This window comes from Prunus avium, chromosome 6 (genome assembly GCF_965620075.1).
Source record: "Prunus avium chromosome 6, drPruAviu1.hap1.1, whole genome shotgun sequence".
Taxonomy (NCBI): domain Eukaryota; kingdom Viridiplantae; phylum Streptophyta; class Magnoliopsida; order Rosales; family Rosaceae; genus Prunus; species Prunus avium.
Genome location: NC_142289.1, coordinates 25,103,568 through 25,129,132, shown reverse-complemented (window position 1 = coordinate 25,129,132; position 25,565 = coordinate 25,103,568). Strand labels below are relative to the sequence as shown.

Below are 25,565 nucleotides of genomic sequence, written 5' to 3'. Positions count from 1 at the left end.
GAAAAATGATTACTATATTGTGGATAATTAGCTAGGAACTAACAAGAACATTAACACATTATTAATAAAAATTACAATTTCACCAACGCATCTAAACGGCAAAGTTTCACTTCTGTCCACTCCAGAATTAGATTCTTTCATGTTCATCTTTGAAAGCAAATTTGGAAGCTGGGTATCAATTAAACCAATTAAATCTGGCTTTTTAGATTAAATCGCCATTAATGGTAATTAACCTTTAACCTGTGAAGATCTATTTTGCAATTGTTTTGATTCCATTTCCTCCTTTTTGAGATGGTTTGGGCTTTTTAAAACATCTTGGGTTGACTTCCGATTTTGGTAAAACAAAGTCCAAAATCCCTATCTTCGATATGGGCCAATAGTCAAATGAGTTGGTGCGCGGAATTTAAGCCCAAACAGTTAGCAATTGATTAATGTTCATAGACTTCGAATTTGGTTGATTTTTGGATTGTCTTTGAAGGGGGTCTTAGAAATGGACGGTTCAAAAAACCACTATGAATATGAGCCTAACAGAGTAGCCTTCATGGCATTTATATAGTAATGTATATATATTTTTAAATAAATTTTAAATTTTTTTTATTTAAAAAAAAAAACAAAATAACAAAAAAACTCTCAACAAATTAGAAAGGAGTAATAAAACTTGACAACAAATATTGTGCCTTATAATTAAGGTCAATTTACTAGATAAAAAAAAACAAATTTACATTAATCTTGGAAACATTTGAAACAATCTCTAATTTACATCAATCTAATCTGCTGTTCGAAGCTTTTGTCCATTGCAACAATCTCTAATTTCTCTAGAGTAGTAACAACTTCAATCTTTCTGGAATCTTTTTCAGTTTTAGGCACCTTTGTATCTTTAGATGCTTGAGCTTCATCATTGCATTTTCTTCCACTGTCCATTCCTCCAACGCTCTCAAAGAAACAAGGTGTAGAACTTGCAGCTGTGGAAACCCTTCTGAAGAGCAAACCAGTTCCCTCCATTTGTATGATTGGTTCCCCAAGACAAGCATCTTCAGGTATGGCAACCTTTCTAATTTACCTATTGAATCTTTCTGGAGCTCAGAACCAATCAAACTTAGCTTGACGAGGTTTGGCGGAAATTCACATACATCAGGTAACTTCTCTATTTTCCCCTTCAAACACAGCTTGTGGAGATGTTGGAAATGAGAGAGGCCCGTGGATGTTGGGAATGTTTCATTGTTCATCACCTCCAGCGACAACGATTGCAGGTAGCACATTCTCTTTAGGATTGAAATCACCAAGTTTACCTTTTCTTGTGATAATCTTTCTATTCCCAGTCGTCGTAGACTGATCATGTTGGCTAAGCCGCCGTCTTCTATCCATCTTCCAGCCCTTATAGTTTTTAGGGTCTGTAAATGGCTCAAGGTGTCCAATCTAAGCTTGACACGATATGGATTGGACGTATCACAAAGGAGCAAATGCCTCAAACGTTTCATCTTCCAAACGACATTGGGGATGGGTGAATAAAAATATCCCAAATCCAGTGTCTCTAGGTTCTTCAAGTTTCCAATCGATGGTGGGATGTAGCAATTTTTAAGAATCTGGCTCAATCCAAGATACCTCAACTGAATTAGGATCCCTACAGCACCAGGTGTGCGATTGGATCCCCTTGCATGCCTTAGATCCAAGACCTTCAGCAACTTGAAATCCTTTGTATTAAAATAGAATTCTGGATTATGAAAGCCATTGAAAAAACGAAGGGATCGTAAATGGGGAGCATATGGATTTAGGAAACGTGAGTGTAGGAGACCATGCTGCGTAGGGTTAGAATGTAAGGCAATTCTTCGAGATTTGGTTGATGGAGAAACTGATGATTCAACTTCACGACCAGTATAAATTCCAAGAAAATTTTCTTCCCTCGATACAGAGAGAGAGAAGTCTCTAAGAAGATCATGGATGCGGATGGTCTTAACCCTCCCAAGTGAGGTTAGAGTTCCCACTTAGATCATGCACCTATTAATCAACTCGTTCAAGCAATTTTCAGCAACACCTTCTGCTTTATCTTCCCCTTGTTGGGGTAAGAATCCTTCTGCTACCCACAAGCGCATCAATTGCGTTTTTGGTATGGAGAAATCCTCAGGGAAAAGCCCCAAATGGAGAAAACATGATTTTAAGTGAAAAGGCAAGTCTTTATAGCTCAGGGCTAAAATTGCAGAAACACGATCTTGATCAATCAGGTGCCAACTGATGTTTTGAAGGACATGTTCCCATTCCTCTCTAGTCTCCATTTTCCGGGATAATAATCCTCCAAGCACCACCACTGCCAAGGGTAGACCTCCGCATTTCGTCACCATTTCTCTTCCTAGATTCTCCAAGTCGGAGGGAAAATGATCTGTTCCCGGGAGTGCTTTCTTGCGAAACAATTCCATGCTTTCGTCCTCTGTGAGTATTCGTGGCCCATGGGGAATGCTCCTTGCATCTGCATGTAAGGCAACCTCCCTGTTTCGGGTGGTAAGCATCACTTTACTTCCTGCCATTCCACTAGTAGGAAATACAGCTTCCAAACTATCCCAAACTTCCTTTTTCCATAAATCATCAAGAACCACAAGATACTTCCTCCCTCTCAAGAATTCGTACAGCTGCTTTACCATCTCCTCTTCGTCTGCTTCCTCGAAATCACCTATATATGGAACATTTAAATCTTTGATGATTCTTCGCAGAGTCTCTCTTCTTCTATACTCTTGAGACACATAAACGAACGCTTTACAATGAAATTGGTGCCTTAGTACAATGTGATTGTACAATTTTTTTGCAAGAGTAGTTTTGCCCAGACCCCCCATACCTACAATAGAAACCACTCGACGCCTCGGCTCCATGCTAGATAGTTGTGTTAGCAAAGCCTCAGTGTCTTGTACAAGATCAACCAAATCATCTTCCTCAATATGGAGTAATGGCTGTCTCCACCATCGCAGTCTCTCATTCGTTGAAATGCTCCCTTCACCTCTGTCTCGGGACGAAGCAATCATGCTGGCAATGCCGAAACTGTCCTTTTGCTTAGAAATGTGGTTGATCCTTGTTTGGATTTTTTCAATCCCCCTCTTGACTTTGTGACGATGGATTGGCATTACAACTTTTTTCCATAAACTTTGTGATGCTGCTGCTGCCTCTCTGAGGTAAGTTTCTACTACATCTTCGGCATCGAAGGCTACTTCTCTGATTTGAGACACCCAATTGCGAAATCTTTCGTTTCTGTCTTGTTCTGCCACATGGTCTGCATCCTTGAGAAAGCTTTGCATCCACCTCAATTCGTTTCTGATTTGCTCAACTTTCTCGCCAACCCCATTCAACAGAATCGCTTCTTGAATTATCAAGTTTGTGAGCTTTTCCGCGGCAGTTGCAACAGCAAGCTCTGCCATCTTTTCCACGGCAGTTGCAACAACAAGCTCTGCCATCTTTTCTCTCTTTGATTGGTTTTTCTTTTTTCTTTTTTCTCTCAACTGCTACTAATGTTGGTCTGCTCTTGTCTTCTTAAAGGCTTCTGCAAGTCCACTTTTCTTTTCTTTTTCTTTTTCATGAACCTTCCAGTCAACTTCCAATTATTTTCCAAATTGTAAATCGTTGGTGGGTTCCTCGTTTCCGCGTGGACCTCCATTACCAGCCAGGAACGTCCAAGTCTAAGAGCATCTCCAGCGCAGCAACAGAACCGGGCAAAAGGCCCCCCTCGCAAGCCCAAGGCAGCTCCAGCCCGGTTTGGCGTGGGTCCCACCAGCCCGGGCAAGCCCAAGGGCAGGTTTCGCCTGGGCTGTGACGTCAGCGCTAACGTCACGATGACGTCAGCGAGCAAAAAAAATCCAAAAAAATTTCAATTTTTTTTTTAAAATACCAAAAAATTATAGATGCTTTCCCTATAAATACATAACAATTTTATTCACTTTCTAAATTGTTTTATATTTTGTTGCATAATCTTTTTTTCCTTTCTTGCCCTTGCCCTAGCCTTTTGGGATGGATTCTTGCCCTAGACTTAGCCCTCATGGGTGGAACCACAAATGGCAAGGCTGATACTATTCATGTGAATAGTGGCAGCCCTTGCTTGCCCTTGCCCTAGACTTAGCCCTTACGAGTGGACATGCTCTAATTGAGAGTTCAAACAGGCATCTTCTTGTTCATTTAGGGTCGGTTTCTTTTCTTTTCTTTTTCTTTTTTTTTAAATGAACCTTCCAGTCAACTTCCAATTATTTTCCACATTGTAATTCATTGGTGGGTTCCTAGTTTCCGCGTGGGCCTCCATTACCAGCCAAGAAGGTCCCCTCCCTCCCTCATCACTCTAAAGTCTAATTTAGAGTTCAAACGGGCATTTCTTGTTCATTTGGGGTCGGTTTCTTTTCTTTTCATTTTTCTTGACACCAGGCCCATGCAATTCATTTGTGGGTCCCTTGATTTTAGCTAAAATAATGTATTTTTGGTTCTATTTCCATATACGGTAGGAATAAAATTGTTTAATAATGACAGAAACTAGAAGAAATGAGCAGGAAAGAGTCAAGAGAAGTAGGCAGGGCTTGGCTTCGTTCAGTAGCAAAAATGACTGCTCTGCTATTGTGGATAATTAGCTAGGAACTAACAGCAAGACCATTATCGAATCAATAATAATAATTACAATTTCACGGACGCATCGAAACAGCAGAGTTTCACTCCTGTCCACTCCAGAATTAGATATCTTTCATGTTCATCTTTAAAAGCAAGTTCCAGGTCATAGCAAATATATAATGGGGTAATGCACCAGAATTCTACAACCTTCCCTCATAAAAATCCTACAATCACGTCAGATTTCTACAGCATTGTCTTACAAAAACCCTACTTTCGTACTTGCATGACATTTTCAGCAAATGCAAGATTGTTTGGAGAAGAATATACAATATCCTCCATGCTACTTGTAAGAGGCGACATGAAATCGAATTATTGAAGACGGATAGAGCTTCGAGTTGATCTTCTTAGATTAGGACCACCAGGTAAAGAAGCTTGAGAGGAACCAGATATATCTCCATCACCAATTTCATTTCTTCTTGGCCTCTTTTTCTTGAGTCCTGCAGGTGGCTGGCTCTGAGTAGGGTAATTTTGTTCATCATCTTCTACAGCTTCTGCTTTGGTTACCGTATATTGCCACTGAGTACCGCAACTTGGACAAACTCTTTCCCCCTGAAATACATCAAGCAGATTAACTTAGACCAAAAACTCTCTTCGGTTTTACTAAAAAATAAGTTGATCATTACCTTTCTTTCTGAGAACAATTTCTTAAGACAGTACTCATGGATTCGAGCTGTACAACCTTCTTTTTGGCACAACGCTGCCTGTCAAACATAACCCCAAAAGTTGTCAGATACAACGGCATCAAAAAACTATTGGCAATTACGGGCGCCAACTTGTTTAGTACAAGATTCTCAGGTTCCATAATTTACAAGCATTCACAGAAGCAATGCACATGATCAAATATAGGCACCCTCCAGCAAGAAACAAAACAAAGATAATAAAAGAGAGCAAGGCAGTGGACTGAATAATTTGACAATAGTAAACAAGTGATGAAGCTTTTGAATATTTAGGGATGTAGAAAGAAATAAAAATTAATACTAGCAAGGCAAAGCAACATTCGGACAACCTTCACCCCAGCTTCATTGCACACTTCACATGCTGGAACATCGTTACTGCGAAACCAGCTTCGTAGATCGAGGAAGGATCTGACACCAAGTCCAATATAATGATCTGGAGTAATGCTAAGCCACTGGTCCTGTACGAGTTCATCAAGAGTTTTTTCCTTCATAGATATTGAGAAATTCTTTAATACAGGAGGGACATGAGGTAGACCTCCATGTGATTGCAACATTGTACCCATTAGAACCTAAAGATAGAACACAAGAGTTATCAAGCAAACAAAGGCATGAACAGGTTTAATAACATTTGCGAGTTTACTCAAAGTTCTTTGTATCAAGTCTCATCTGATGAGGCACATTTATTTCTGTCCATTCCTTAAATCGCTAAGCTGGGGTATTAATAGCATGCCCACATCACTTAAGTGTTAACAACGTACATATGCCTGGAGAAATCTAGTTTTTGTTTTCTGAAAACAGGCAAAACAAATATAAATAAAAAAAGTTTACTTTTATCTCGTTAATCATCGAGAGAACTCTGCCACCACAGAAGCTTGATGTTTGAAGAAAAGAAAACAAGACCTTATAATAGTAAGTCTGCAGGCAAATAATTATGAATCTGTTTCATTCTAACGTTTAAAAGAAGACCAAAATGTTATTAAATTTAACTATGCCAGTAGGTCGCTGGACAACAGTGGTTGTATACAAAATATTAATGGAAAGAAAAGATTATATATTGCACGAAAAAGAGCTTTTATTGTAAAGCTAAAATTGCCAAACCTGATTCTCTAATCGTAGATTAAGAGCATCAATGTTAGATATGGTTCCTTGAGCTGCACCATCTTGCACAATTGCTTCTATCTGATATTCGATATCAAATAACATACGAAGATAATTTGAATGGAGTTATGTAAATATCAGAATATGATACAACGGAAACACTAGTCTATATACAACTTCAGAAGAAATCTGCATGTAGTTGTAGATATGTAGCTTCTCTTCTTTTTCTTAAAAGTCTCATATAAGGGCCAATACTTAGACGGAGGCTTATTATCAAGCATCTAAACTGAAGTTCAACCATTTATACAACACAGATGACAATATATGACTGGGGCAGCTTCTTGTTCATCCATAATGAACAAAATCTCGTGCTTTTTGAATGTCTATATTTTCCTCCATTATCAGCAGCAAAGGACAGCACAATGAAATGAATTCTCAGGTTTTTAGACGAATTATATAACTTATAGGAAGTATTCTTCACACATACACATGTACATGTGCATATGCTTGCTTGAACAACATACTTGCTTATGATTTTGAGCACACAACTTAGATAAAAACTAAAGAGAATAAGCTCGGAATTCCTTGTTTCTGTGTGTGAGAATGAGAGAGCGATAGCTTATGGAGGAACCCCATTTTCAACCAACCGCAGCTGTCTATAAGAAAAGTGCATGGACATTCAAAAGGTAGTTAACCTTTTTGTTTGCATTATGGTTTGGATGTCTCTCTCAGTTGCATGAAAGAGAGTCATACGACTTTATATTGCTTCAGAAACACAAACGAACAGAGTATTTATTGATTCAACTGATAAATGATTTTCCAAGGTATTTTTGGAGGAAGCTGATTCTTGTAAAGGAGATTTGCAAATTGATATATAGCATGCTTGCCCTCAAAGAATATTACAGGAAGACAAGAAAAACATAAGGTATATAAGAATTAAAGAGGAACCCATAAGTTAGCATATTGAAGACATTAATCAATGACTCAAAAGAGTTCCTCTAGTGGTACAAATGCTTGAATTCAACAGAGCTTTGTATGATCATTGGTTTTTCAGTTTAACAATTACAAGCTAAACCTAAGCTTCACAGATTATATATTGGAGGATCAATGGCAAGCAATATTTGATTACTTCTTTAACTGGATTTCATTCTATGAAGCCATCTTAATCCTCTTTCTCAATGTGCTACAATGTTAACTCTGACTGACTGAAATTAACTATAAGTCATTCTTAATGGGTAGTTAAGGGCTGACAAGAAACCCTGAACTTTCTGAAACCCAGTGCAAGACAATATGCTTGTAGGGTTTAGCTGATAAGTAATGCTATATCTCTTCCCTTCATAAAATCAATTGACCATGGAAAATAAGTAATCAAAGCTTTCAAACTACATAAACGCTGGAAATCTAAAAGAGTTTTGAGACTTACAATAGCCTTATAGAAAGCAATCTGGGCAACTGAATATTTTGTTCCCAGCTTCGATTCTTCGTCAGAAACATTATTGACAACTCCATAATAAACTTGACCATCATATTGAAATCTGCATCCCCGCAACTCAAACTGAACATAAGAAAGTGCCTTGTTTATCTTCAGAAGAAAATCATCAAATCGCTGCCGGTCACTACCTGTTTCAAATAAGATAACGTCATAAGGTAAGTGTTCAAATAATTCCTGTTAATCCTCCTAATCACTGCCTACAACCAAGAAGTCACCATCATTGCTATAGAATAATTCTAACATTAAAAACACAATTTTAAAAAAACAATGATTGTTTTCTTAGGTTTTTCCAGAAACTTTAACCTTAACTGCACGAAGAATTTCACACAAAAATATACCATTTCTAGCAAAATTGATCTCCTTTTTTTTCTTTAAATTTTGAACGTATTGACACAAGCACATCGATCCAAACGAAAGTATCAGTTTATTCTTAGAATTACTGAACCATTGAATTTCAAAAATTAATAAAGAAAATAGGGAATTTTGGGGAAATTATGAAGAGGAAGACCTGGGGTTTTTCCGGTGAGGCCCGTGAAGATGCGGTGGAACTGGTCCTCCTTGAGTGGGCCGCGTGAAAGCAGAGCTTGAATGACCGTCTGGTGTCTCCAGTTTAGTTCCGTCATCTCCAATGCCTTTCCAAATTCTAATTTTCTAGGGGTGGTGCACTAAATTGGTTCGCGAAACCCTAACAAGACAGAGGAAGATGGGTGTTTGTCTCCGAAGAAAATGTGAACTTTCTCTGGAAAATGGGTTTGGGGTTTGGCTAATTGAGTTTCTAAGGCGGGAAATATTTAGGGTTTTGGGCTATTTGAGATGGCGGGAGATGGGAGAGATTTCGTGGGATAATATGGTTGGGCTAAATTATTTTTAAGATTAGGAACCAATCAAATATTAGAGCTGGGAATTTTCTTTTTTTTTTGGCCAAACGTAGAGCTGGGAATTTTCTACTACACCCCGACAAACCGGATTGGTGGGTTTTCTGCTATTGTTTAAGGATAACTGACGACTGAAACTCTCGATTTCATTGAAGAAAAAAAAATTAAGAAACTCTAGATTTCAAAAATTAAAGTCAGCTTAGTTTTAAAGGCAAAATGTCCCTATAATCACTTTGATCAATTTTGTCCATATAGTTTGGATTACATGTATTTTAAGGACAATCCTTAATTTATATCATTTGAGAGTTTGGGCTCGTTTGGGAATGCTTCTCTAGGAAGTACTTCTGCTCATAAGTGCTTCTAACAAAAGCGCTTTTATTATAAAAATCTTGAATTTTCATAAAAAATTAAAGTGCTTCGTGGAAAAGCACTTAGGAGTGCTTCCTGAAGAAGCACATAACAGGTGCTTCTCCAGGAAGCGCTTCTATGACCCAGAAGCGCTTTTAAACTTTTATGCCAAACGCTGTCAGAAGCGCTTTTAGTTATTAGAAAGCGCTTTTGGCCCTTTCAAAAGCACTCCCAAACAGGCCCTTAGACCGGTATCACACTGGTGTCTAGGTGTTCATTGCTTATCTTACAAATACACTCTCAAGAGTCAAGACATTCGAAGGACCCATGAGGCCGAATACAAGACCCTTTGAATTGAATCTATTTTTGGACTTCAATAGAAGTGCTCGTCATGTATTTTTATTATCTATATCATTTTAACAATTGTTCCAATATGTTAATAAATTCAAAGTTAAATTTTTGGCTTCCTCCAAGAATAGTAAGAAGTGTTTGAGCCGAAATTGAAAATATGCTCAGAATGAAGGAATTATGGTTCATCCAACATTATATTAAATTTGATAGCCCATACTTTTAGTAAGATCGAAGCAGTCAAATAAACAACTTGAAATGCTCAAATGAACCTCCTTTCTTTCTTCATGAAAGTTGATTATTTGAATGTCTACTACATTATGTCCAAATTTGAGAGAATTTGGACAAGTGTAGCTTTCTCAAGGCATCAAATACTGAAGCATGACGTGCCCAATCTGTTGCCCGATTTGCCCAAATGAGTAGCTTCCAATACTCAAATGAACTTTCTTTCTTTCTTCACAATAGTTTGTTTCTTTCGATGTCTACTGCAAGGTATCCAAATTTGGGAGCTTTTGGATAAGCATAGCCTTCTCAGACTGTCAAAACCGGAATTATGTTCGAAGAAAGCGTTTGTGGCGGTCAGTCAGTTTGAATCATGCCTGATCTGATTTCCCATTGCTCAAATGAAGTTGTGTTCTTCATGAATGTTGTTATGCCATATGTGTTGAACAACGTATCCAAATTTGGTAGCATTTGGATTAATGTAGCCTTCTCAGATTGTCACCCATCAAAGAATGTTCAGAGAAGAAGCTAGATGGTTGTAGGGGCTTTTTTGTTCTGGCAGTTACGAATGGGTCTGGGCTACTGTAAAGAGGAAAAAAGGGTAGAGTTCCCCCTGTGCTTGAGTTCAAGAATCAAGCCCCAAGAGTGCTTCGAAAGGTTCATGGAGCCTTAGGAAACATTTTGGTTTCCTTCACCAACAAAACCAACAGTTGCTTACAGATAAATATCCTGGCTTGGCTTGAGAAACTTGTGGCATGGGAGCTGAGCATTCATGAGTTTAGCATTATAAAGAGAAGGCTTGGATTTCCTATGAGAAACAAGGGTTCAAAACAAGGGGAGAGGGAATTTCGAGAAGATTTGTTGAGGGAAGAAAGGAAAAGATAAGGGTGGAAGAATGGGTGGTTTGAGCAAATTTCCAGCAGCTTGACGAAAGCTTCGTCAAGCTCTTGGGTGGTTTTCCAGAAGAGAAAAAGGGAAGGAATGGGAGAACAGAGCTCGAAATTGAAGAGTTCTAGTAGTGAGAGGGGGTGCTTGCTCTCTCTAGATGTGGTGGTTTGCTGGGTAAGAGATGCCCCCTTTTATAGGCGTTGGAAGCTCCTTCTTGCCAAGAAACCCTAGCTGGGTCTTCCCAAATCTGCTAAGTCTCCCCCTCCATTTCTCTTCTCTTCCTTTGATTCATCCCCATTTTGTGAAATCCCTCTAATCCAAACATACAACGACAAGATTTTTGGGAGCTCTAGAGTCTTCCCACAGCTATCCCTGTGGCAATCTCCTATCTTTGACAACACTCTCTCCTTCTTTCCTCTCTTATTTTATGGCAAGAGCTGGTGGGGGAAAGAAGTGGGTAATGGTGTTGGTCTGAAGGGTGTTTCGCTCCCAATAGCCTGCACACACAAGTATCCTTCGGTTTTTTCAGATGGTCTGTCTTGGTTTTGTCTCTTGGTCATGTGCTGGAGACTTTCAGATATTTTCTAAGTTGTTTGGGCCACTCCCTAAGGTGATGGGCTAATTTACTAAGGTAATGGGCCAATTTTCTAAGGTGATGGGCTATTTGTTCTCTCTTTCATGCTTACCCACATATTTAGGCTCCAGAAATGGGCTCGAGTTTTGGGGCTCCCAAGCAGCCCAAAATTCCATTTCTTGACACTCAATGGGTCTCATGAATGCTCGTAACCATACATACCACAACCCGCTCAGTAAGCCCCGAGCATTTGCGTGTCTTGGGCCCACTTAGGCTTGTAGCGTGGCTATGTGCAAAATAAGGGTTTTCTGCTTGGTATTGCATGTTGTTTGGCATGCTCGTGCTCGAGTTTTATCGCATTGTAACTGGCTATGGTCGAGCTGAAATGATACTTGACGGGATAATAAGCATGGGTTCATAGAGCCGGTACATTTTATAGGCTCGTTACAACTCTGAGCGTGACGGGTTACATATTTGATTGGCGTGGCACGCGGATCATGACTTGTGCGAGCATGTACAACGAACTTTCGCATGCCCAAGTCAGGTTTCTTCTCAGTAAGATATCGTACTGGGTCGGGGATATATTGGGCCTAGCCTTGAATTTTTCGGGCCTCAACAATGGTCTCCTAACAAACCTTCGTTTTGTCAATGAAAAACATGAGCCGGCATGGAGGCTTGGGTTGATTAAAAAATAATAATAAAATAAGTATGATAATGAAAAAATGTGTTGTTTGGAAGATATTTTGAATTACTTAGGGAGCCACACCAAAGCAATATGTTTGGTTTTCTTTCTTTTCAGCAACCCACTCACCAAAATCAATGGCAAATGGGTACATTTCATTGGCAGCTGGACCAAACACCAAACTCACCTCCATTTCTTTATAAATAAAAGGAGAAGCCATCAATAATAAATATTTTTCAACTCTCTCAACATACACAACATCTCAATTTGAATATCTCAACAAGATTTCAACATTGAAACAATTTGCTTTCTTTTTGAAAGTTCCAGTTGACAACTCCTGAGGAATTTCTTTATTTTTATTGGCGTGCCTTCTTCTTTGCTTAGTATAATTTCCAAGTCTGAATAGAGAAATCTTCAAACTTTGTTTGTTGTTTACTTTTTTGCCCTATGTTTCAAGTTGTCTTAACAAAGAAATCTTCAGATTTTATTTATTGTTCATTTTGCTCATCTTATGTTTGGTTTCTGTCTTTTGCACTAGAATAATATTGAAGTCTTCTTCTTGGGCCAGTTCCCCACCCAATTCACAATCGTTTTAATTAAAGGCAATATTGGTGCGCATTATATATTATACAATCTCAGTCTCTTGGAATTTTCACTGCCAAAAGTGGCACGCTAGCAAACACACTAATCTTCTAAAGAGAAAGGAATATGGGGAGAGATGGTTGCGAGGAAGATGAACAATATTTTTTTGGGGGTTATAATAGTTGAAACCAAGGTCTAAAATATCGATGATATCGGAAATATCGGTAATCCAAAAACACGGAAATTTCGATGGAAATATCGGGATATTATCGATACCGATAAAAGTTGAATAAAAACCACGGAAATTATAAGAAAAACTTGGAAATTTTTATTGAAACTTTGGAGAATGTTTATTTAGTCAATTATCTATTAGTTTATCACAAAAAAAATTCGAAGGAAATGCATTGCATGATGGATTTAACTGATTTAAGTTGATTATACAGCGAGCTGGCAAACACCATGAGTGTAGGCAATATGTAGTAATTAATGAAAAAAGATTAAACACACCATAATCATTTATATATAATGATTTACTACAATATTTTACACTTCATACATTGCATGGTAATATTTTACACCATAATCATTCTCATGTGAAAATTTGATTCTTGCAAAAAGAATTCAAAACAAAACAATATAAATATAAATATTTTAGCATATTGTCACAAAAACATAAGTGATATGGTGGTTAAGGTATTGGAGGAGTAAAATGAGAGGGGTTCAAAACCCCTTTGTGTTTTTTTTATCCCTTTTTTCCCCTTTTTTTTCTTTTTTTTTCCTTTTTTTCCTTTATTTTTTTTTTCCTTTACATCGATATTTTAGCGATATTACACCAATATTTTGACAAAATATTGCTAAAGTGTGAGCGAAATTATCGACATCGATATTTTCCGATATTATCGATATTTATACGATATGTACATGGATATGTTCTGAAATATCCATGATTTGAAAAAACCGAAATATCCTCAATATTTCGTCGATATTATCAATATTTCAGACTATGGTTGAAACTATATCAGATGTTGGATTAACCAAATTAAAGAGTTGCTCACAATTTCTCATTTTTAGACTCAGTCTCTTGGAATTTTCACTACCGGAAGTGGCACGCTAGCAAACACACTAATCTTCTAAAGAGAAAGGAATATGGGGAGAGATGGTTGCGAGGAAGATGAACAATATTTTTTGGGGGGGTTATAATAGTTGAAACTAGTTCTCATTTTTAGATTCTTTAGGTGAGCAAGACTAACAAGGGGGAGCTACTTTTCAACTTTTGGTAGGTCATCAGATGTGTGTGCGATTGTGCTAGTTACTAGTGTTAGAAATGTATCATAAGAGCCAATACATTTGTTGTAATCTCCTTGGAATACATTTCTTATATGATAAATAAATGGCAAACTTAATTTGTTATCTTTTGCGTCGATTAAAACAACAAAGTCCAAGGATTATAAAATAATTCTAGAGACCTTTAATCTCTAATTATCATATCCCAATACTAGACAGCGCTTTGATTTCTTTTGCTTGGACAGAATTCCTTGGCTGAAGGTTAATCTCCTTTCTAAGGTTAATGGGTCAGATGGCATTCCGTGGAATCAAGTTTTCATTTTTACTTGCTGGTATATATGGAAATGGAGAAATATCCAGGTGATGGGTGATCGTATTGACCTTCCCCTGGATTACTCAAAAGTTATCACTCATGTTGCACACGATTGGCATCTTGCCTATACTGTGAATACTAGGAGGACCTCCAAAATAATAGCCTCACTAGCGTGGGAACCCCCTCCTATTGGCCAGTTTAAATTGAATGTCGACGGATCCCGTAAAGCTAGCTCTAGCCTTATTGGTGCTTGAGGAGTTATAAGGGATGGGTCTGGAAGTTGGATATGTGGTTTTGCTGTAAACTTAGGCAGAGGACAAATCCTGGACGCAGAATTATGGGGGCTGTTTTTTGGATTAAGGATGGCTGTCCATAAAAGCATCACGAGGCTAATTATTGAGATGGATTCAGTTTGTATTGTCAAACTTATATAGGATCATCATATTCTGGATTTACACCCTCTTGCTGCGCTCTTATCCAGCTGTTGGCAGATGATGAATCAAATTGAGAATTGTAGTATACATCGCATCTACAGAGAGAATAATAGTGTCGCTGATGGTTTGGCTAACTGGAGCCATAATCTTGACCTGGGCCCGTGCTTTTTAGAGGAAGCTCCCAGTTGGATTGGGTCTAAAGTGTTGGATGATTTGCTTGGGGTCGTGAGGACTCAAATGGTCTGTTGTAATTAGTTTGCTATTTGTTTTTGGTTTTGTTCTTTTGGGTGCCTAACCCCCACTATTTAACCCAAAAAAAATTATCATATCCCAAAAGTTCCTAATTATGGGCCTATCAAATGGGCATTGATAAACTGTTAAGATTAGCACATACTATGTATGCTCAATTACAAGAATGGTTTGTCTCAAACCATTTGTATAGTGACATTAAAATAGGTATGTGGGTGCTCACTTCCTTACTAATTACAAAGAGTTCTAATGTTTTCTCATTGCCTTACTAATTAGAACCTAATGGATCCCACACCTCAAATGGGTTAACTTTGAGTAAATCAAATGAGAATGAGGAAATCAATTTGATTAATTTACTACATGTAAAAAAGTGTTTGGGCCACAGTAACAATTAACGAGAAGTCCAAATGGTTGGATATCAAGCCCACATGCTTAAGATACTTAAATATTGTGATTTAAGGGGGGTGTATTTAATTGGGATTTTAAAAGACTATTTTGGGATAAACAAGTCTTTTCATATTCAATTAAGACTTTTAAATAATCCAAACAAGTCTTGTGGTATTCCATTAAGACTATTAGGATTTTTTTTAAAGAAGGTGTCCAAATCTAGTGGTATTCAATCAAGACTTTAAACAAGTAACAAAAAGTCTTATGGTATTCAAAAACTTGCTAATTTCGAAAGATTTTTTTATATGTGGAATTGTGTGAGACTTTTTAGTGAGAGGTATAAATACCAAACCTTATCTCAAATCTCACCCTCAACCATCAGACTTTTCACGTGAGATTTTTTTTGTCTGCTAGAGAAGATGAACAGACATGCATTGAGCTCTTCGTGGACAAGGTACTTCTTCCTTCAAATCATGTTGTGTTCTTTTTTTTTTTTTTTTCTTAGTTTGCAATATTGGTTTGCAATATCCTTCTCAGTTCTGGGAGTAGAAGACATTGATGTAGAGCAATAAAAAAAACATCGTCTCTCTCTCAACAACTAAATAAAAGAGGGATCTGTGCTTCCAAGTTCTCAGAGTGTCACACTTTGATATTCAAAATCATAGCCTATCCACAAATACAAGACCTAAATACAAACTTCCCATCAATCCAACAACATCAAACAACAGCAACCTACTTTTTTTTTTTGGTTAGATTTCTTTTTGGTTTTTTCTGAAACAAAATCATAAGCCCAACAAATTATGGAAAAGTAGAAAGAAAAAAAAAAGGGAGCTTTTTTTTTTTTTTTTAAATTTTTTTGTGTTCAGTGAATTTGATTCTACTAGGGCTTGTAGTGTCATGGTTATTTGTACCTTTTGGTGGATGCTATTTGGTTTTGCAGATTGCAAGTACTGGATGTTGTATAGCTAAATAGTCTTACATCATGGTAAATTCGTTGGCAGGTACTTTTATCATAATACTTTTAAATGAATTTACAACCCATATACATATCTCTAAACCCTAGAAACATATCAAGTTCATAACCTATGACTTTGATACCAATTGTAGGATTTAAAACATTTTTAAGAAGTTCATTTGAATATTAAACATGTTTTTCAATTAAATTAATCGCAGCTGAAGTCTATGGTGGTCGTTTTATTTAAAAACAAAACTTCTTCCAAGTATCTTAAGCCATGAACATTGATACACATACTAAAAGAAAACTCAAGAGAAAATGATATGATCTAATTACCCTTGAAGCAAATATATGAACCAAATTGTGATCTATTTCAAGCTTTGTCTTCTCTTGATGATTTTCCCTTTGTTAAACTCCTCTTTGATCTTTGTTTCTTGATCTTTCTCCTCCTTGAGAGCCACAAAAGAATATGATCTCTAAGTCTCCACACCAATGGAACCTTGAGATGAGAAAGAATTCTTGAGAATACAAGGATGTTAGTGCAAGTTTTCCAAGATTTGTTTCAATCTAAACCATTTGATAAAAATAGAAGTGTTTCACTCTTGAAACTCTATTTTAATTCTATTTTAACTCTCTTTGATGTCTCAAACCTATTTGGTTGATGTTGGATTGTGTTTGTATGTTAATGAGCTTATCCTAAACACTCACACACTCATCCATTTAAGGATTTTCGTCCAAACCTATTTGGGCTTCCAATTTTGAGCTTTGTGACTTAATCATAATATTTAAGTGTCTTGGGCTTGATACCCAACCATTTGGGTTTCCCATTAATCGTTACCAAGGCCCAAATACGTTTTTATATGTAGTAAATCATCCAAATCAAATTAATCAAATTGATTTCCTTATTCTCATTTGTATTACTCAAAGTTAACTATTTCATGTGTGCGATCTATTAGGTTTTAATTAGCAAGACAGTGGGAAAACATTAGAAATTACTTATTCTTCCTTTATATGGATTGATCACACTTAATCCTAGGACTTCCACGAGTCAAAAGTGATATCTAGCAATATATTAGGGCTATCGAAGCTAACCAGAATATATGAAGAAACTATTTAGTTGGAATTGCAATGCAATACGGTCCTTCGCTTGTGCTATGTTTCAAATCATATTATTAGGGTACATATCGATTATGTCAAATTCCTAATATGATTTATAACCTCATTTGATTTAAAAGAGCATGATTATGAACCCCTTTTTAAATCATGCTCAAGTACTTCGGTCGAAGATTCACTGATTCACATCTCGAAACATTTTTCTTCTTTATTGAAAGTAAAGATTCCATATTGTACATTCACATGCTCATGTGATGAATTAAGAGACCCCAATAACATATAAGGTAAATCTTTTACGACTTGCCTTTGTGAGTTGTCAAAGATTAATAACGCATTACAAGATGATGCCTCAGGTGTAAAGACTATTTGCATTATTGCAACTATGAGTTATTGTTTGACATGTGGATAAAACTCTATACGAGAACTTCTATTAATCGCGCTCAATGTACTCGGTCACTATTGATCACCCATATACTTGTATTATTGTCACTACACAAATGGTTTAAAATCAACCATCCTCATAATTGAGCATACATAGTATGTGCTAATCTTGACGGTTTATCAATACATATTTGATAACCCTACGATTAGAAAATTTTGGATTAGTTCATCTCATATTTTATAATCCCCATACTTTATGAGTGATGCTAAATGAACCCTAAAATTAACTGAGTACACCTTATGATCTAAGTACACTCTAATTTTTAAATCAAAATATAAAATTAACTAAGTACACCCTATTTAAGTACACAAAATACCCTTGGTACACCCTAATACACTATATCACATCTCATTTGCCATGCCATATTTTAAATTCTTCTAAAGCTTTTGTTCTTCACATTAAAAGGAGTCAATTTGAACAAATCTGGGTTTTTTTGGTTGTGCAAATTCTCTTTTCTTTTCTTTTTTTCTCATCTCAATGGAGTTTTGATTTAGTCTTCAAATAACGAATTTGTTCAAACTGGTTCTACAACTAGCCATATGGGTCTAATAGCTACTGCAAACTTGATTCAAATGAAAACTAATTCCCAAATACCTTCTTATATTTGAACTTTAGATCCAACTAATATCTTCAATGATTGTTATGAATAGTTGGATGGTCTTCCACTTTCAGATTTGGTCTCTTAATAATTTCCTTAACCTTCATCGCTAATGGAGGAGTTGTTGGGCAGCAATGGAGGGCTATTGGTCGGCAAAGGAAGGGGCAAAAGAACGAACATTCAACGATACCTCTTTGTGCCACCGCCAATGCTCGTTGAGTTGTTCGCCGTTAGCATCAAGTAATACGAATACGTTTGATTAGGGTTGGATATGGTAAGTAGGGTGTACTTATTAAAATTATATTTGTATCACAATTCATTATATCCTTTTTGGTCATTTTATATTAGGGTAAATTAGTCATTCAATAAATAGTTTAGTAGTGGGGTGTACTCAGTTAATTTTAGGGTTCGTTTAGCAGCACTCTACTTTATTTCTATAATCATGCAAAAGATAACAAAATAAGTGTCCTTTATTACATCAAATGTATTAGCTCTTAGGACACATTTCTAACAGCTTGATATTGACATGCCTCCTAGACATTATGTTGTTGATGTAATATCTCAATATTTGTTGTTAATTATGGATGTGCAATTATGAAACTTTTTAATGCAGTAGCTATATTTTAATAGAGTTTTTATAAAAAATAGCCAAAATTTTGCCCCTATTTTTATAAATGTCAGTTTTCATAAAAAATTTCAGATATACCAAAAAACCCATTTAAAAATACACAAATGCCCTCAAGATTAAAAGCCAGATAACCCTAAAAAGTTGTCAGTAAAATCGATTGCTTGCATCTCTGCAGGAAACTCCTTCCCACCTTCTTCGACTAGCTTCTCTAATCTTTTCACTGCAATGTTTAAACTCCTTTTGTAAACTGCTCCCAACGAACCTTTCCCACTCCTTCTTTGAACCTATTTGTAGCTCTTCTCAACTTGTTGCATGAATGAAGCTCTCAAAGTAAACTCCTCATCAGCCAGTAGTCTAAAATTACCATTAATCTCAGTTAGACCGCAGAAGTCGAATTTTGAAAATGTAAAATCCAGAAATTACGAGGGCCACACTTGAGAATATGATGAGAGCTAAAGTTAAAACAAGAATTTGCTCTCACTTTCTTGTTTGTGGTAATTGGACTCCAGGGGATGGGTATTAGATTAGTGTTGCTTTGAGTGTTGTTTATGGTGCTACTTGTTATGATGCCGACCTTGAAGACAACTGCGGTGGTCGTTCATTGGGCAAGTGCCCACAGTAGTCCTTCATTGGGTCCGCCAATGATGGTGGACTCCTTGAGATCCCTTCTGACATGTCTGAGTGGTAAGTTTTCTTTGGCACAAATATAACTCCCACCGTCGAAAACAGCAGACCCGCAATTGCAAGACCTTCATATCCACAAAAATCAGCCCAAAACCTGCTTGACCAAACATAAGCAATTTCTATGTAAGAGAAATTTATTTTTATTTTCTATAAATAAGAAAGTGAATCAAAGCCACCCAATCAGTCCGAGGAGGAAAACTTTCAGAAGCAGAGAGAGGTTGAATGAAGGAAGCCCTGTTTTGTATCATACTCGAAAAGAAGAATTGAATTAATTAAACGTTATTTGTTGGATAATATACTTGACAAGTCTGGTAAGAGATGATCGCCTGTGAAAGATTAATATTTTTTTTTACCTTCAGGTTTATGTGAGTTTTAATTTTGAGAGTATTTGTGTCTTTTTAAGTGGATTTGTTGTATGAGAGCGAGGGATCAAATGGACAAGGGAGGCTAAACCAATTCTGCAAGCTATTTGATTGGAAAAAAGCAATAAAGCAAAAAAAAAAATAGTTACAATTATGTAATGGATCAACAAGCTTAATGCACGTACAAAAACAAGTTACTCAAAACCACAGACAGAAGAACTGTCATATATAACATCAGAATGAACCAATTGAACAAAACATTACAACACTCCGTTAATAGCACATCGAAAGACGAGCTGCATACACTGGTTGATACAGACGGGGGCATCATTTTCTTATCGTAACTTTTGCCTGAAGGCACAAAATACACTTTGAAAGATGGCAAAATTCTTCAGAGGGCAATGATTTTCCTATGCAAATGCTCCCCAGTGGTACCTCCCTCTCCATCATGATCATGAAAAACAAGTGTCAATATTCCTACCAAACAAAGCACCGACCCAACAAGAAGTTTGTCGTACCGCTCCACCCAGTGAAACTTGAGCTGGCTGGCACCATAGAATGACAGTGCAACCAGTGAAGTCATCACAGTTATGGTGCTGTAATTCAATACCATGAAGCAAGGATCTTTATGTTAGCGGAAGGAATTTCCAGATCATTATAAATTAGACCACATCCAGGCAACTAATCAGAACATCATTTCAGTAATTCAATGATTTCAATGCCCAATTAAATTAAATGCTAGGCCGACCAGAAAACTGTTAACCTAGCAGCAACCAAGTAATAAACAGTCAATTCTGGATGTTCAGAAATCTAAACTGTCTGGTAAACCACAAAAGCCACTTAGGCAAACACTTCACAAGGTCTGCTCAACACAAAGATTTCTGAGACAAATTGAGAAAATGAAATATCCAAATAAAAAAGGAAGTTTGGAAGGAATTATATCAGGTTCGTGTTTAAATTGCGGATGGCTGAAAAATGTTTAAGTTCACATTGGAAAAGCTCTAGGGGGTCAATAAAGATTTCCAAATCAAGGCTGATAGAAACATCAGTGCATATTGACTGAAATGTCCCAAATATAAATGAAAACATAACTGAATAATATTGATTGAAGCCATTATTTATTTGAGAAGAAGGGGAATGTGCACATTTAACTTTGTGTTGGTTATCTATTCTTTCCTCAGTGAAACGTGGGTGCAAAAAGCCACTTCTCTTCAAAACGTTTTGTGCCAATTTAATAACCAAAATGTTACTAATTAAGTTCTCACACTTGCTCATGAAAGTTCCAGCAACCAAGTCATAATTAGGTAATCAAGAGACAAACAAGAAATACAAAACTTGATCCTAAAATATTGATACCTGAATAGCAGCACTATGATAGCAAGCACCATCATGGAAGATGAATTCCCAACAGCAAGAAATACCGGAAGTGTGGTTGCACAAGGAGACAATGCAGGAACGAGTACAAGTCCTGCAACAGCCATCTTTTCCATGGGTTGGTTGTGTGAATGACTGTGACCGCCTTTTCCAGTTAAGAACAACAAAATGTAACCGCCACCAAGAAATACGAGCAGAAGTGAAGCAAGTTTATGTACTGTTTCCTCGCCAGCTATGGTATTTGCCATGGTGACTGCTGTTATACCGAGTATTGAAGTGGATATTACATGCAAGACTGCTCCAAATGCAGCTGCACAAGAAAATACCATAGAGTGAACATGAGTCCTGAAAGCACTGTCACAATAACATTTAAACACTGAATTTTTATGCATTTTTTTCAGAATCTATAATCTTGTATCGGTGAACTCAGAACAAAAGAAAAGAAAACCTTTTACAGAGATATAGCTGGGCTTAAATATATGGGGCATCATCCAGATCAAGGATTCATGCATTCCCATTTACTCTAAACCTCAGTCAGGTAACCCAAAATCAACCAACCAGCTTCACTATAGTGTTGTTAGAATTTTTCATTTAGAATAAAAGAAGTTAATATGTTTCGGGACAGAAGAGGAAAGCACTGGTCAAGTCTAGATCTGCTGAAGTATTAACAAAAAGGACACCACAAAGTGTTCTCAGGAAAGAAATTTTGATTGTAATCCTTCCTAGGTGGCCCTTACAAGGTGTTTTTGACAACCAAAGCCTTTTTTTTGAAAAGAAACCAAAGCCTTCAGCACTGCACTGAAGAATGGTATTGCGATTTAATAATAGGTTCATCAAACCACACCTTTAGAAAAGTAAAGGCACCTGAGTAAACTTTTAAGCCATGTCTACAGGAATTGTTTAGCTCAAATAGGTAAATTTTTAAGCCAATAAATATTAGTCAAACTCAACAGAAACTTCTCTACATGTTTTCAAGGGTCATGAAGTGTATTGAGGCAGGCATATAACCAATGCACTACAATGAACAAAGTGTAACAGCCTGTACCATAGTATGGAATTTTTATCGTTTCTTCAAGATCTTTCATAGTACAAGAGTTTTTCAGCATATGTCCTCATTTAGATACCCAAATACTTTGCAAAAGAACTAAGTTCTTTTTAATGTGGACTGGGGGGCTGCGATATCTCAAGGCAATCATGAAATTTTAATTGTTCAGTGTTATCTATAGACTAATAATTGTACTGCCAGTTTGGTAATAGGGGTCTTTCTTGTACCTTCATGGTTGGATTGCTTGATATATATGTGTTTCTTATTATAAAAATAAAAAATAAAAAATGTTCTTGGTAATCCTTATTTTTATTTATTTGATAGGATAGACAATGCTAAATTTTAAGCACATCAATCTCCCAAAACTAACTTCTGAAAAAACAATAAATTTAAATAAGTATATGAGAGAGAGAGAGAGAGAGAGAGAGAGAGAGAGAGAGAGAGAGAGAGCATTTTAAAACATGTAAATGTGTCCTGCAATTTGTTATGTAGAGGATTACGGCTTATGAATAGTTAAGAAAATTGTTGTTTGGAGTTAGCATGATTGGAAAAGAGTACAGGTTCTAAAGTGCATGCACTAAAATAAAATGACTCAGTTTTGTTGGATGCAATAATGCTTGGAATCAAACACAAAAAATGTTGTTAAATAGTTATGGTGATACAGAAAGAGAGACAGAAAGACAAGGACAGAGACAGAGAGGAGGGGAGGGAGGAAGAAGAAGAAGGATGAAAACTAAAGTCCCTCAGGGATCTCACGTAGGGTTTAAAGTGTACGAGACAGACAGATGGCATCACCCAGTCTAATATGAAAAATTCTCCAACTTTATAAACTATACACTCCCAAAATTCTTACTATGAGAACCAAAGACCACATATAACACCTTTTTTCCCACTAGACAAGGCAAGGCAGCTGCAAACTTACTTAGGAAACCTTGTAATGAGGGTAATTTGGAAAGTAAAATGGACTAGAGAATGTCCCAAGCAATGCCAAATTGAATTTTGATTTTAGACCATCCGTCTAGATTGCCTGGTATCTATCTAATCTAAGCAGATTAAGCTTGCTTAGCTCTCTCTAATGCAATGCCAAATTATCCTGTAGTTGAATTGTGCAGCATCAAAGAGAACTGGGTTATGACTGGAAAGCAACAAATTTATACAAGGTTCCCTAAAGGTCCTTTACAGCTTTTACCTAAACTTGAAAAATAATCTATCTAATCCACTAATTTTCCTCCAACTGTTAAACTCAAAAAAGTGAAATGCTTAAAACTTAAAAGCAGAGAAAAAAAAATCATGCCAGATCCAGAATTCTTCTAAGCTAGTTTACACCATTAACATCACAGGAAAGCACACTTTCACTTTCAATTTCACCTTTACCTTCACCTTCACCTTCATGAGCAATGACTATGACTCTGTGAGTGACCAAACAACCCTAGAAAACGAAAAATGGAGGATCAAGATGAAACATACTGACGAAGAGAGTGCGGGAGAGAGTCCATTTCTGGGCTCGGCCTACGATGGAGAAGGGGAGCCAATGCGTGGGTATGAAGGAATGCAGAAGCGACACCGTTGCGATTCCTCCGATGGTTGACAGATCTTCAGCGCTGAAATTGTCCATTTTCAACCCCAAAAGAAAACCTTAGAAATCTCACAGATTAGATACTACATTACGCTTCAGCCTTGAGATTTCTTATTTTGTTGTTGTACCAATTGCTAATTGGGAACTGGAAATGAGTTTTTGGAGATCTGCAAGAAGACGGATCCGGGTCGGGTCGGATTTGGGTTGAATCCCAACAGCAGCCCACGGACCATAACAAAAAAGAAAGGTAATTACCAATTACGGCCCCTAAATTTGTAGGTAACTTGCGATTTGCCTCGCAATATACTTTTTTTTGGAGTGCTGCTATTTCCATCCCTTATGTCCTATTTTCCCAACCACTTTATTTTTTCACTCACCATATAAATTTGAAAAAATATAATCTTATCTTTCCACCCACCATTATTCCTAAAATACCTATTATCTTTCCACCTACCAAGTAAATAATAATATATTATTAATTAATTAATCAACAATATAAAATACTCCAAAAAAAAAAACTATTTCTCTCTCTTTTACCCGATCCCCTCCCCACCAATTTCATCACACCCCACCCATCAAACTCGCCCCCTACAGCCCAGCACCCTAGCCACACAACTCAACCTAGATGCTGCTCTCTCACTCTCTTTATATATATATATATATATCTTTCTCTCTCTCTCACAGTTGAGAGGTGCAGACTTTGAGAGCCTAGAATTGCTGGGCTGATTCAGATCTCAGTTAAAGTCCCTTCATATTATTAATTCTGAAATTTTGGGGGTGGATCTGCTTGGTATCTTTTGATTGTGGGGTGGTGACTATTAAAGAAACAAAGAAGGAGGGATGGTGACTATTAAAGAAACAAAGATGGAAAATAGAGAATAAGGAGGGGTGCGCTAGTGGAGGCGAAGAGACAGATGATGGGGTGAGGTGGGGTTAATCTTTTTAGTTTTTTTAACTATCTTTTTCTCCTTTTTAAAATTGATTTTAATGTTTTTTTTCCTAAGTCCTTAAAAGTCATTTTATAAAGTGATAAAATTGTCTTTAAAATTTTGAAGATAAAGTAGGTGGGAAATTAGGACTGGTGAGTGGAAATAGCAGCACTCTTTTTTTGTTGAACCCCTGGAATGTACATTCCCTTTTTAGAAAATTAAGGCCCATTTGGTATCTTACTTGGTTCCAATTTTATAAACTCAAAAACAGATTTTAAGTCCAAAGCCCAATAAAACCGTTTGTTAGGCCCATTTTTAAAAACCCAAACTCAAAAAACTCAAAGAAATCTCAATTATTACAAACAAAAAAGTGAGGTTTTATAGTTTTTTTTTCTCTCTCCTTTCTCCTCCATTTCCTCTCTCTCTCTCTCTCTCTCTCTCTCTCTCTCTCTCTCTCTCTTTCTCCTTCTCTCTCCTTTTCTTTTGTTAATTTCAATTTGGGAATTAGGGTTTCTGATTTTCTGATTTTAATTTCATTTTTTTTCAGATTTTAAAAATAGTTTAAGGTTCAATACCAAACAAGTTTTTATATTCTAAAATTAGTATTTAAAAATTCATGTTTTTTTATATAAAAAAATCATGATTTTTTAGTTCATTTTTTTGAGTAGAATACCAAACGGCCCTGAGGTCCTAAAATAAACTATTAAAATTAGCAAATGGTCCTTTCACTGCCAAATTTCTTTATATAAGCTCAATAAAGACTTTCTTTGGGGAGATGTT

General features: G+C 36.7%; 2 protein-coding genes and 1 pseudogene across 2 annotated transcripts; all 3 read right to left on the bottom strand.

The window, feature by feature from the left end:
* Positions 1 to 723: 723 nt before the first annotated feature.
* Positions 724 to 3,452, bottom strand: LOC110766034 (putative disease resistance protein At1g50180; annotated as a pseudogene).
* A 1,252-nt stretch (positions 3,453 to 4,704) lies between these two features.
* Positions 4,705 to 8,891, bottom strand: EMB1379 (embryo defective 1379). The gene is made up of 6 exons (XM_021969293.2): positions 8,402 to 8,891; positions 7,825 to 8,021; positions 6,402 to 6,482; positions 5,633 to 5,872; positions 5,250 to 5,327; positions 4,705 to 5,175 (listed from the first exon to the last, which is right to left on the bottom strand). Exons 1-6 carry the CDS (start codon positions 8,514 to 8,516, stop codon positions 4,936 to 4,938), a joined length of 951 nt encoding a protein of 316 aa, XP_021824985.1. The 5' UTR covers positions 8,517 to 8,891; the 3' UTR covers positions 4,705 to 4,935.
* An 11,095-nt stretch (positions 8,892 to 19,986) lies between these two features.
* On the bottom strand, positions 19,987 to 24,056 carry LOC110766033 (Fe(3+) dicitrate transport system permease). Its single transcript, XM_088255622.1, has 3 exons — positions 23,748 to 24,056; positions 21,218 to 21,545; positions 19,987 to 20,457 (listed from the first exon to the last, which is right to left on the bottom strand). Exons 1-3 carry the CDS (start codon positions 23,893 to 23,895, stop codon positions 20,253 to 20,255), a joined length of 681 nt encoding a protein of 226 aa, XP_088111748.1. The 5' UTR covers positions 23,896 to 24,056; the 3' UTR covers positions 19,987 to 20,252.
* Between the last annotated feature and the right edge of the window lie 1,509 nt (positions 24,057 to 25,565).

Excerpts from the sequence above, each read along its gene's own strand:
- EMB1379 (XM_021969293.2), bottom strand. The coding sequence starts at position 8,516 with ATGACGGAACTAAACTGGAGACACCAGACGGTCATTCAAGCTCTGCTT. Across the intron at positions 5,873-6,401 it reads ATCTACGATTAGAGAATCAG|GTTCTAATGGGTACAATGTT; the intron begins GTTTGGCAATTT and ends TTCTATCTTTAG. Across the intron at positions 5,328-5,632 it reads GCAATGAAGCTGGGGTGAAG|GCAGCGTTGTGCCAAAAAGA; the intron begins GTTGTCCGAATG and ends TATGTTTGACAG.
- LOC110766033 (XM_088255622.1), bottom strand. The coding sequence starts at position 23,895 with ATGGACAATTTCAGCGCTGAAGATCTGTCAACCATCGGAGGAATCGCA. Across the intron at positions 21,546-23,747 it reads CTCCCGCACTCTCTTCGTCA|CTGCATTTGGAGCAGTCTTG; the intron begins GTATGTTTCATC and ends TTTCTTGTGCAG. Across the intron at positions 20,458-21,217 it reads ATCATAGTGCTGCTATTCAG|CACCATAACTGTGATGACTT; the intron begins GTATCAATATTT and ends ATTGAATTACAG.